The sequence below is a fragment of the Oncorhynchus keta genome, chromosome 12 (assembly GCF_023373465.1).
Source record: "Oncorhynchus keta strain PuntledgeMale-10-30-2019 chromosome 12, Oket_V2, whole genome shotgun sequence".
NCBI lineage: Eukaryota > Metazoa > Chordata > Actinopteri > Salmoniformes > Salmonidae > Oncorhynchus > Oncorhynchus keta.
In genome coordinates, this window is record NC_068432.1 from 29,113,131 (window position 1) to 29,125,676 (window position 12,546).

Sequence of the window (12,546 nt, forward strand, 5' to 3'; positions counted from 1 at the left end):
CCAGGGCAATTCGTGACTGGCCTCAACCCCGGACCAAGCGAGACGTTCGGGCCTTCTTAGGGATAACAGGATATTATCGCCGTTTTATCCCGGGATATGCAACCATTGCCAACCCCCTCACAAACCTCATCAGGAATAACCTGCCAAACCAGGTAGAGTGGAAAAACGAGACGGAAGAGGCCTTTCAATTGTTAAAAGATGGCCTGTGTTCCGATCCCGTTCTACAGGCTCCGGACTTCTCACAAGAGTTCATTGTGCAGGTCGACGCCTCGGATACAGGGCTCGGGGCCGTACTAGCTCAGGGTGAAGGTGAAGCAGAGAAGCCGATTCTCTTCATTAGTAGGAAACTCAGCGATCGGGAACAGAGGTATGCGACCGTAGAGAAAGAGGCCTTAGCCATCAAGTGGGCCCTCGATTATCTCCGGTACTACCTACTGGGTCGGAGGTTTGCATTAGTTACTGACCATGCGCCCCTCACGTGGATGGCTGGTAAGAGAAACAATAACAACAGAATAGCCAGATGTGTTTTGTCTTTACAACCGTTCTCTTTCCATGTCATGGAAGGACCACTAGAGGGCAGGCTGGGCTCATGGATAGTAGCCCAACAAAGCATGGGAGACAAGGTAACCAGAGTCAATTAAGCACAGCTGACGGTACTAATGAGATACTCTCCTTCCCCTATAAAAGAGAGAATGGAACCAGCAGAGAGGGAGAAAACTATCTCTGGAAGATGGCCACCGAGAGGGAGAAGCTGTGCTGAAAGAACCACGAAGATGGTGACAAACCCGTGATTTATGTTTGTTGTAGTTTAAAGATTATCCTATTGTGTTCTTGTTTCATCTGGAGAAGAAGATGTGTGTTTTTCCTTGGAAGATTTTTCATTGATTATGTTAGAATGTTTTTGGTTGACAAAATACCCTCAATAGAGAACCGTGTTCAATCAGAAAAACCTACTCCTGACTCGTTTATTCCACCTTCCCGCTTTAGAGTGACGCCTAATTACTTGGTACGCTCACAATATAAATATATATATATATATATATATATATAGTACCAGTGAAAAGTTGACACACCTACTCATTCAAGGGTTTTTCTTTATTTTTACTATTTTCTACATTGTAGAATAATAGTGAAGACATCAACACTATGAAATAACACATATGGAATCATGTAGTAACCAAAAAAAGTGTTAAACAAATCAAAATATATTTTAAATTTGAGATTCTTCAAAGTAGCCACCCTTTGCCTTGATGACAGCTTTGGCATTCTCTCAACCAGCTTCATGATGTAGTCACCTGGAATGCATTTTGATTAACAGGTATGCTTTTAAAAAAAGTTAATTTGTGGAATTTCTTTCCTTCATGCTTTTGAGCGAATCAGTTGTGATGTGACAAGGTAGGGGTGGTATACAGAATATTGCCCTATTTGGTAAAAGACCAAGACAATATTATGGCAAGAACAGTTCAAATAAGCAAAGAGAAATGACAGTCTACCATTACTTTAAGACAGTCAATCCGGACAATTTCAAGAACTTCTAAAGTTTCTTTAAGTGCAGTCGCAAAAACCATCAGGCGCTATGATGAAACTGGCTCTTATGAGGACCGCCACAGGAAAGGAAGAACCAGAGTTACCTCTGCTGCAGAGGATAAGTTCATTAGAGTTACCAGCCTCAGAAATTGCAGCCCAAATTAATGCTTAACAGAGTTCAAGTAACAGACACATCTCAACATCAAATGTTCAGAGGAGACTAAGTGAACCAGGCCTTCATGGTCAAATTGCTGCAAACACAAGTAATGGACATTAGGCTGGTGGACATCTGTCCTTTGGTCTGAGTCCAAATTTGAGATTTTTAGTTCCAACCGTCGTCTTTGTGAGATGCAGAGTTTGTGAACGGATGATCTCCGCAAGTAAAGTTCCCACCGTGACGCATGGAGGAGGAGGTGTGACGGTGCTTTGCTGGTGACACTGTCAGTGATTTATTTTGAATTCAAGGCACACTTAACCAGCATGGCTACCACAGCATTCTGCAACGATACACCATCCCATCTGGTTTGCGCTTAGTGTGACTATCATTTGTTTTCAACAGGACAATGACCCAACACACCTCCAGGCTGTGTAAGGGCTATTTGACCAAGAAGGAGAGTGATGGAGTGCAGATGACCTGGCCTCCACAATCCCCCGACCTCAACCCAATTGAGATGGTTTGGGATGAGTTGGACTGCAGAGTGAAGGAAATGCAGCCAACAAGTGCTCAGCATATGTGTAGAAAATAGTTTTAAAAAATAAAGAAAAACCCTTGAATGAGTAGGTGTCCAAACTTTTGACTGGTACTGTGTGGAAATATATATATATATAATTAATTTGTTACAAATCAGACTAGTCTAAAAAGGGTATTACTTAGCAGGGTTGGGGTTAGTTCCACAAATTATATTACAATTAAATTCCCTCTCTGTAAATTCCATTTAATTAAATTCAAATTCCATGTCAGTTTAGAGAATTCAATTCCTCTCAATCCAGTGTTAGGTATATTCCAAGAATTCAATGACCAATTTCATATTATCCACAATGCCACAAATTCTCATTTGAATTCAATTCCATCAGGCTTTCAGGCTGATAATGTCACCGTTCAGACAGCCTAGCTATACTGGAAATATAGAAATACAAGCTGGAATGATTTAAAACAAATCCTGAAGTCAATTTTTGATACTTGTGCATTAATTAAATTAACTGGGAAATGTACACATTGAATTCCAAAGATTCATTTTTATTTTACAATTCCTACTCAAACAGTCAAATTCCATAACTTGAAGATTGTTGAAATTGGAATTGAATTCAATGTAAATTCTCCACTTCATGAGTGAATTCAAGAATTGAATTGGAATTTCAAATTAAATTGGAATTGACCCCAAACCTGTTACTAAGGCCTAGATTAAATCCGTAGCACAGAAGATCCATTTTATTGCGAGATTAACATTTAAAGGTAATTTTTCTGTGAATGTGGGAACATTGCCTTTAAATTTAAAATGTTTACTATGTTAAATGAAAATTGAAATTAGATATGAATTCTATTTTGGTCATTGTAATAGTGAAATTGGTGGAGCTCCACTTCCTTCCTAGTTCAGTCCAGGGTCCCTCTGTTTGTCCTCAGTAGAGTCTCCCCGTCTGGGCTCGGGGAAACTGGGACCTGGGGTTGTACTCCGGAGCTGAGTAGAGGGGAGCAGGTGAACTGGGCACAGGATACCCAGACATGCCTTCTCTCTAGAAGATAGAAAAAGATCTCATGTCAAAACACTGCTTTCTATATCAGCCTGGTCATCTAGGGGCTAACTAACATGGACCTTTAGGCTAAAATTAAAGCCATGTTTCAGCCACAGTTTCGCCCTACAGTTTGCTTGTCCAGTTGATCAGTTGAATTCATCATACTGTTCAATAGAGGGAAGCAATCACTCACCATCATGCCGTTGTATCCAGGTGGGGGCTGTGTTGGTCTCATATGCTGGTCGTCATAATGGTCTGGAGGTGGCGCTCTGTCTTCATACGGGTTCCTTGGCGATGGAGACTTGGGATAGGGGTTACCCAGGGGCTGTGTCATACCTGTAGCATAGCTGACAGTTCAAAACAATATTTATAATGTTGTTGAAAGGGCACATGATCATATAACTTGACATGGAACAAAGTACTGTGGCCGATTGAAAGCACACAAATCAAAAGAAACAGGCTTGAATGGCTGGCTCCCAGGGTTGGCTAAAAATGATCTATTTAAAGTAGGTCGCATACTGCTTGGTGAAGGGCTGAGAGAGCATAGAGATCAACATTTCAACAGTAGATTTTTTTTGGTCAATAACAAAAGATAAAATAACATGCTGGAAATGGGTATGGATAATGTCAGTGTCATGCTCCTCAAATCACTGGATGACTACTAAAACTGTGTAGAGGGAGCATTGTCCTGTTGTCGTCTCTAATTTTGTTGAACTTTTTGTCTATCACAGAGAATTGTATGTTAACACAAACAAAATGTGTACAACATCACTGCCATTGAACAAAGTATTACACTGAAAAACACAAAAACTAGCTTACTTGTATGGCTGGCTTGGAGGATAGGCCAAAGACGATCTATCTAAAGAGGGTCGAATACTGTTTGGTGAAGGGCTAAGAGAATAGAATAAAGAGAACTATATAGTAAACGGGATAATATTTCATTTTTAAAAAAAGGACCACAGTAATTCCTGATTACTTTTGGGGGTTTATTTAAGTACGTTTAAAAAATGTTTTGCTTAGAATGTATACATTCCATTTGACAGTCTTACATGGGCTTACCTGTACGGCTGGCTTGTAAGGTTTGTCAAAGACGATCTATCTAAAGTGGGCCGCATGCCGTTTGGTTGGGGGCTAAGAGAGTAGAGAGATCAACATTTCAATTAAAGTGCATTATAACATTGCAGACCAAATAAGGATCCCCATAATGAAAGTGAAAGTCAGTGGCTTGTTGAATTTTGTTCAGACAGCTAACCTGTAAGGGCTGTTGGGTAAGTTGGCCATGGGAAACCTCTCCTGGGTGGGCTGAATACTGGAGGGCTTTGGCCGATTCTTCAGAAATAAGACAAATAGAGACAGTTGCTCAGGGCAATGTTTACTGTTCAAAATGTAAAAATGTTGCTTGACAGTGTAATAAACTAAAACAGAGATTGTTGCTACATAATCTAATGGGACAATATAATGTGCAATAACAAAGACAAGGAAATGCTTCAATATTGTGGTGCGAAACTCCTGGTGAAATGCATAGCACATAGAATTAAACAGGTTTCACTAGATAACTGTTCATTCTGATCAAACAGGCTTTTTACATGGACGATACATAATATACGACAATAACTTGAAACAATAGAACGCTATGGAAAATCAAAGACACCGGGCCTAGTTTTCATATCAGATTTTGAAAAGGCTTTTGATAAAGTACGATTACAATTTATATTTTCAGTCGCAGTCAAAAGTTTGGACACACTTACTCATTCAAGGGTTTTTCTTTATTTTTAGTATTTTATACATTGTAGAATAGTAGTGAAGACATCAAAACTATGAAATAACACATACAGATTCATGTAGTAACCAAAACATATATTCTACGTTTTAGATTCCTCAATGTAGCCACCCTTTGCCTTGATGACAGCTTTGCACTCTTGGCATTCTCTGAACAAGCTTCACCTGGAATGCTTTTCCAACCGTCTTGAAGGAGTTCCCACATATGCTGAGCACTTATTGACTGCTTTTCCTTTAGTCTGCGGTCCAACTCATCCCAAACCATCTCAGTTGGGTTGAGGTTGGGTGATTGTAGAGGCCAGGTCATCTGATGCAGCACTCCATCACTCTCCTTCTTGGTCAAATAGCCCTTACACAGCCTGGAGGTGTGTTGGGTCATTGTCCTGTTGAAAACAAATGATAGTCCCACTACGCGCAAACCAGATGAGATGGCGTATTGCTGAAGAATGCTGTCGTAGCCATGCTGGTTAAGTGTGGGTTGAATTCTAAATAAATCACTGACAGTGTCACCAACAGGGCACCCACAGACCATCACACCTCCTCCTCCATGCTTCACTGTGGGAACCACACATGCAGAGATCATCCGTTCACCTACTCTGGTCTCACAAATACACGGCAGTTGTAACCAAAAATCTCAAATTTGGACTCATCAGACCAAAGGACAGATTTCCACCAGTCTAATGTCCATTGCTCGTGTTTCTTGGCCCAAGCAAGTCTCTTCTTCTTACTGGTGTCCTTTAGTAGTGGTTTCTTTGCAACAATTTGACCTTGAAGGCCTGATTCACACAGTCTCCTCTGAACAGTTGATGTTGAGAAGTGTCTGTTACTTGAACTCTGTAAAGCATTTATTTGGGCTGCAATTTCTGAGGCCGGTAACTCTAATGAACTTATTCTCTGCAGCAGAGGTAACTCTGGGTCTTCCTTTCCTGAGAGTCAGTTTCGTCATAGTGCTTGATGTTTTCTTTCGACTGCACTTGTAGAAACTTTCAAAGTTCTTGATATTTTCCAGATTAACTGACCTTCATGTCTTAAAGTAATGATAGACTGTCATTTCTCTTTGCTTATTTGAGCTGTTCTTGGACTTTGTATTTTACCAAATAGGGCTATCTTCTGTATACCACCACTACCTTGTCACAACACCACTGATTGGCTCAAGCGCATTAAGGAGGAAAGGAATTCCACAAATTAACTTTTAATCAGGCACACCTGTTAATTGAAATGCATTCCAGGTGACTACATCATGAAGCTGGTTGAGATAATACCAAGAGTGTGCAAAGCTGTCATCAAGGCAAAGGGTGGCTACTTTGAAGAATCTCAAATTTAAAATATATTTAGATTTGTTTAACACTTTTTTGGTTACTAAATGATTCCATATGTGTTAATTCATAGTTTTGATGTCTTCAATATTATTCTACAATGTAGAAAAAACTAAACATAATGGAAAACCCTTGAATGAGTAGGTGTGTCCAAATATTTCTCTGGTACTTACTGTAGATATCTATATATATATAAAAAAATATATATATATATATATTTCTGTTACCAGAACACTGTGTAAAAAAGTGCCATGCATGTATGTATGTATGTAATATGTAAAATGTATATGTAAAATGTATGTATTGGTGGCAAAAAAGCTGTAAAAACAAAGTTATTTTTGTCCTCCGAAGAGGGGGTTAATAATTAAAATACAAATTAGACTAAAGAAATTGAAGACGAAGGAATTCTGGACTATTCAGCTATGTACAATAGCCATGGCGATGTAATTCATCCTGTGATTTGTACCAGTGCAAAGGCTGTTTCTCGCCATCTCCTATGGTCACTAGAGTTTAGTACCCTGTGATTTGGTTGGTTTTACGACCTTAGAAGAATACCTGCAGTTGAATTTATCTGAAGTAAAAGATTAACTCATAATTGCTGGGAGATAAAGAATCCCTAATTTAGCAAGATCTCTGGATGTGTCATCACCATTGGAAATATCATTATACTATATGTTGGTCAAATACCATGTGGAGATTTAAGTAAAGGACTCAAGCTACTCACCGGCATGTCTGAGGCAAACACAGTGTTGGTGAACATGTCATCTTGGTTATTTCTATCATATGTTGTTGGTGACATTGCATTATTTGTGTAACTGAAAAGAGTGAAATATACATTATAAATATATGATAAGTGTCTAGTCATTTCAAACCTGAAACAAGACTGTGGACAAATGTACCCTACAGAGGGTAGTGCATACGCTCAGTACATCACTGGGGCAAAGCTGCCTGCCATCCAGGACCTCTACACCAGGCGATGTCAGAGGAAGGCCCTATAAATTGTCAAAGACCCCAGCCACCCCAGTCATAGAATGTTTTCTCTACTACCACATGGCAACCCTAACCCTAACCAGAGTGCCAAGTTTAGGACCAAAAAGACCAAAAGACCAAAAGGCTTCTCAACAGTTTTTACCCTGAAGTCATAAGACTCCTGAACAAGTAATCAAATGGCTACCTGGACTATTTCTTTACTTATCTATTGTTCACCTAATATCTATTATTTACTTAAAAAGCACACTGTTGGTTAGAGCCTGTAAGTAAGCATTTCACTGTAAGGTCCTTTGTACCTGTTGTATTCGGCGCACGTGACAAATAAACTTTGATTTTGATTTGATCTGAATCAATTCTGTTAAATATTTTTAACAAGCTTATTTCCTGATACTAGGTGCCATACAATGTGCAAAACACATGGAAATAATTAGCCTTGTCCAAACTCTCTCCCCCTCTCACCCCACTGTCCGATCCTTTTGTTTCTCAGCTGGTTTCCTTGAGTAATGGACACACTGGACCGTCACACCAACAATAGCAGCCAGGGCCAATCCTGGTAGAATTGCTACCAGGGCGAAAGTCAAGATGGTCCACTCAAAGTCGCAATTCTCCCCTATGTACCACGTGTTTATGTAGTTGTTACACCTGAAAAGGAACACAAAAGCAAATTCTGAATAATTTTCTAATTAGGTCTGATGCCAAAACCCAAAAATATAAAAATATATACAAATATGCACTGAGTATACAAAACACTAAGAACACCTGCTCTTTCCATGACCTAGACTGACCAGGTGAATCCAGGTGAAAGCTATGATCCCTTATTGATGCCACTTGTTAAGGCAGAGATCGAAATGTACACAATAGTTACCCAGAGAAAAATGAGGGAGGGTCATGTTTTTTCAACTTCAGGCAGGGGAAGGGTTTAGTATTTATTTATTTTTGTCCAGGGGAGGGTCATGTAATTATTAATTGATTAAATTATTATAGTAGGCTATCTCATGGCTTTACGAAAAGCATGCTCGGAAAAGCACGAGGTGAAGTTATATTTCTAATGTATTTCTTTCCCAATCATGAGCCCGACCTGCCCTGCTCTTGCTGATGTAAAACCTTTTGTACTGCCTAACCGATGACTGTACTGTGTACGTTGGCACTTCAGGAGGCGAGAGAGAGAGAAAAGCCATATATGTGAGCACGGACTACACATACTGATGTCCTGTTCAGTTTGAGAGGGAGAGCATGAAGGTGAGAAGGGGGACCGTAGGTAAGCTTGCTACAGCTATAATTGATTTGAATAAAAACAATGTTTCTTTGCCCATAATGAAGCTATTTATCAGAGTTATTGACCTCGCATAAGCCATATTCGAGTAATTTACAAAACTTGCATTACTATGAAGCGGCAGCCGTGGAGATGGACAGTGTATGGGTGCTGAATAGGCTAATTCGAGAATGCCTAATTCATTTAAACAGTCTTCATATTGTAATTTAAATTAGGTAAATTACTCGATTGTAATTTAGGCTATTAACAACAAGAGGTATTTGTGTTGGAGAATATTTCTTCCTATTCATGAAATTATCGAAAAGCCTACCTGTTTGACAGACAAAATGATAGTCTACTATCCAAACATAATAGCCCATAGATGTAGCTATGCTCTCTTGGGCAAATACATGAAACAAGCTCCAGTAGGCTAATCATTTTGAGTGTGGACGGTATTAATGTACTGTATTGTAATATATGGACTGGACGTACGCTCCTCGTTCAAACCATGATGCTGGGAGAGAACATGCGATCATGGTGCAGGACATGTGGCCTAAAAAATTACAATTATACATGTAGGCTAGTGAATTTTATTTTAATTCTAAAATATAATAGGGCCTGTTTTACATTTATATAATTAGTAGGCTGAGCATATACACCTTTCATCATATTTCCCGTAGCCAACCGACTCTTTTTCTCTCTGTTGTTGCTTATCTTCATCATTGTAATGAATAATATAGGACTAGAATAAGATGCTGACGGCTTTCATTTCTCTTCATTAAGATTGAATCGTTATGGTTTCTGAATAAATAACTGCTATCACTTCTAACAGCCATCACGCGTTGGCTCTTCTTTCAAACTACCCGTGACTGCTGTGTTTTAACATTCAGAGAAAAAGAGCTTGCATCTTTCATCGAATATTAGTATAAATGTCCAGCAAGCTATTCTAGTCTAGCTTCTCCTGCGTCTCCAAGAGCTAAATATCCTTTTTGTAAGGAGAGAGGCCAGCAGAGTACAAGTACTATTTTGACTGGTACTGTATATAAACTCAGCAACAACAAAAAACGCCCTCTGACTGTCAACAGCATTACTTTTCAACTAACTTAACATGTGTACATATTTGTATGAACATAACAAGATTCAACTACTGAGACATAGACATAAACTAATTTCCACAGACATGTAACTAACAGAAATGGAATAATGTGTGTGTGTGTGGGAGGGGGAGGGGGAGGGGGGTGGGGGGGTCAAAATCAAAAGTAACAGTCAGTATCTGGTGTGGTCACCAGCTACAGTAAGTACTGCAGTGCATCTCCTCCTCATGGACTGCACCAGATTTGCCCGTTCTTGCTGTGAGATGTTACCCTCTCTTCCACCAAGGCACCTGCAAGTTCCCAGACATTTCTGGGGGGAATGGCCCTAGCCCTCACCCTCCGATCCAACAGGTCCCAGACATGTTCAATGGGTGGGAGATCCGGGCTCTTCGCTGGCCATGGCAGAACACTGACATTCCTGTCTTGCAAGAAATCACACACAGAACGAGCAGTACGGCTGGTGGAATTGTCATGCTGGAGGGTCGTGTCAGGATGAGACTGCAGGAAGCGTACCACATGAGGGAGGAGGATGTCTTCCCTGTAACACACAGCGTTGAGATTGCCTGCAATGACAACAAGCTCAGTCCAATGATGCTGTGACACACCGCCCCAGACCATGACGGACCCTCCACCTCCAAATCGATCCCGCTCCAGCGACGGTGGGTTTGTGCCCATAGGCGGAGTTGTTGCCGGTGATGTCTGGTGAATACCTGCCTTACAACAGGCCTACAAGCCCTCAGTCCAGCCTTTCTCAGCCTATTACGGACAGTCTGAGCACTGATGGAGGGATTGTGCGTTCATGGTGTAACTCAGGTAGTTGTTGTTGCCATTCTGTACCTGTCCCGCAAGTGTGCTGTTTGGATGTACCGATCCTGTGCAGGTGTTGTTCCACGTGGCCTGCCACTGGGAGGACAATCAGCTGTCCATCCTGTCTCCCTGTAGCGCTGTCTTAGGCGTCTCACAGTATGGACATTGCAATTCATTGCCCTGGCATAAACTCTTCAAAAAAAGAAACGTCCCTGTATATATATTATATATATATTATTTATTGTGTCTGCATAATATGCATAAAACTGTATTTGGGAAAATTATTCAATTGTATTATGATATTGTTGTTACAAACTAGATTTGTGTTGACTGTGATATTCTTGGGAAGTAGGGTCTAAGAGCAAACACTGAATATCATAGAGACAAACCAGGCCTACCTGATGATATGCGGCTGCTGTATTCAACATTGATTGGCTTTCTCTCTAATTCATTGCATGATACTTCAGTTGTAACTGGTTCTGTTGCGCTCCATTTTTGCAGTTGACAGACAACTTTAGCGCTGTTACAAACTTAGACTCCTATTTTTGAACAACAGCTTGTATAGAAATCAAAATGTCTCTGGTGCTGCAGCATGCGCTAATTCGTTGTCATGCTCTGCTGTAGTATTAAAACAGACTCTACTTGTCTCCACTCATGTAAAATGACATATAATTGTATGAAATGCATTTATAAAAAGCCATTTTTTCAAGGACCGCAAATAAGATGGCAGATTAATGCAGTGCTTTTAGTGTAATAGATATCTTTTCACTCCTACCCTTGTCCACGGTGGTCTGCGGATCCACAACCTTCTTGTTACTTTGCCATGTAAAACTGCATATCTAAGGCTCTGGTCTGTCGTAGGGGTGAAGGTAAATGGTAGGCCTGTTCTCTGCTATCAACTTTATGTTTTAATTAGTATATGGCAGGGTTACTTTTTTTTAAGCGTTCAGAGAGTGTAGGTAAACAAAAATAACTCAATATTAGGAAGATGTTCCTAATGTTTGAGATATGCAGTGTATATACAAATATTGAGGGAAAAGATTGTGGGAAATGCTGAAACATACCTACAAAATGCTTTATTGTCCTTACAGTAGCATTTGCTCTTGTCACTGCATTTAGGTGGTAAATGTGTCCTGCACACTTCAAAGTCCTTTATTCCTACACACAATGTCACTGGATGTAAAAACAAAACATGTAATTGAAACATTACATTTTTCAATTGTTTTGGTTAAACAATATCATGAGCAACTAAAGATACAATTTGATAAAGAGCACTACCTTCAAACAAAGGGCCTAGCCAACAAAGAGCCTATAAAGCAGCAGGACATTGATTTAAATCTATATTTAACATGCCCATTTTAGAAGTGCCATCAGTGCATAGCTACAGTGATGTTACAATATGCCATTTAGCAGACACTTTTATCCAAAGCAACTTAGTCATACGTGCATACATTTTTATGTACAGGTGGTCCCGGGAATCAAACCCACTATCCTGGTGTTGCAAGCATCATGCGCTACCAACTGAGCTACAGATGCTATATAACACAGGTTTGCATTCCAGATTTCTTCAAAAGATTGCATTGCAGAAAAAGATGCTACTCACAATCTGGTGACGTAGATTGTCCAATAACTGTGACAGGGAGCAGAAATATTAAACCCAGCAAAATATAGCCCTTCATCTTCACTCTTCTATGACCAAATGTGTATGAGAGAAGTAATACCAGTCAAACATTTATAGCCTTCTCCCACGTCAGAGCTATACTCATGTTCAGATAATGAGACAATGTAAAGTTTATGGTTAGGCAGGGTATAATCACAAGTACTATCGTAATGATTATAGAGTGGTTCTTCCCAATGTAGTGGGGTAGTTCCGTGAAATGAGTGCCTTTTGCATCCATTTGGTATTCAAAAGAGACATTGAAGATCTAATAGTCAAAGTATATTATAAAAGCGGGTGAGATGGTTCTACTCTTTTTGGCCATTTTCTGGTGTGTGGCAGACCAGGGGGTTTGATCAAAAGGTTTACACTGATTAGACACGGACACAAGTG

At 40.0% G+C, this 12,546-nt stretch overlaps 1 protein-coding gene across 2 annotated transcripts; it reads right to left on the reverse strand.

Annotated features, from left to right (window-relative positions):
* Nucleotides 1-1,076: 1,076 nt before the first annotated feature.
* LOC118391253 (uncharacterized) lies at nucleotides 1,077-12,262 on the reverse strand. Of its 2 annotated transcripts, XM_035782443.2 has the most exons (9): nucleotides 12,100-12,262; nucleotides 11,561-11,669; nucleotides 7,803-7,985; nucleotides 7,078-7,168; nucleotides 4,511-4,587; nucleotides 4,318-4,389; nucleotides 4,078-4,149; nucleotides 3,452-3,605; nucleotides 1,077-3,258 (listed from the first exon to the last, which is right to left on the reverse strand). In XM_035782443.2, exons 1-9 carry the CDS (start codon nucleotides 12,173-12,175, stop codon nucleotides 3,145-3,147), a joined length of 948 nt encoding a protein of 315 aa, XP_035638336.1. In that variant the 5' UTR covers nucleotides 12,176-12,262; the 3' UTR covers nucleotides 1,077-3,144. The 2 variants fall into 2 exon arrangements, with proteins under 2 accessions (XP_035638336.1, XP_035638337.1); XM_035782444.2 differs by lacking the exon at nucleotides 7,803-7,985.
* Nucleotides 12,263-12,546: the final 284 nt, after the last annotated feature.

Excerpts from the sequence above, each read along its gene's own strand:
- LOC118391253 (XM_035782443.2), bottom strand. The coding sequence starts at position 12,175 with ATGAAGGGCTATATTTTGCTGGGTTTAATATTTCTGCTCCCTGTCACA. Across the intron at positions 7,986-11,560 it reads GACAATAAAGCATTTTGTAG|GTGTAACAACTACATAAACA; the intron begins GTATGTTTCAGC and ends GTTCCTTTTCAG. Across the intron at positions 7,169-7,802 it reads CAAAAGGATCGGACAGTGGG|TTACACAAATAATGCAATGT; the intron begins GTGAGAGGGGGA and ends CACTCTTTTCAG.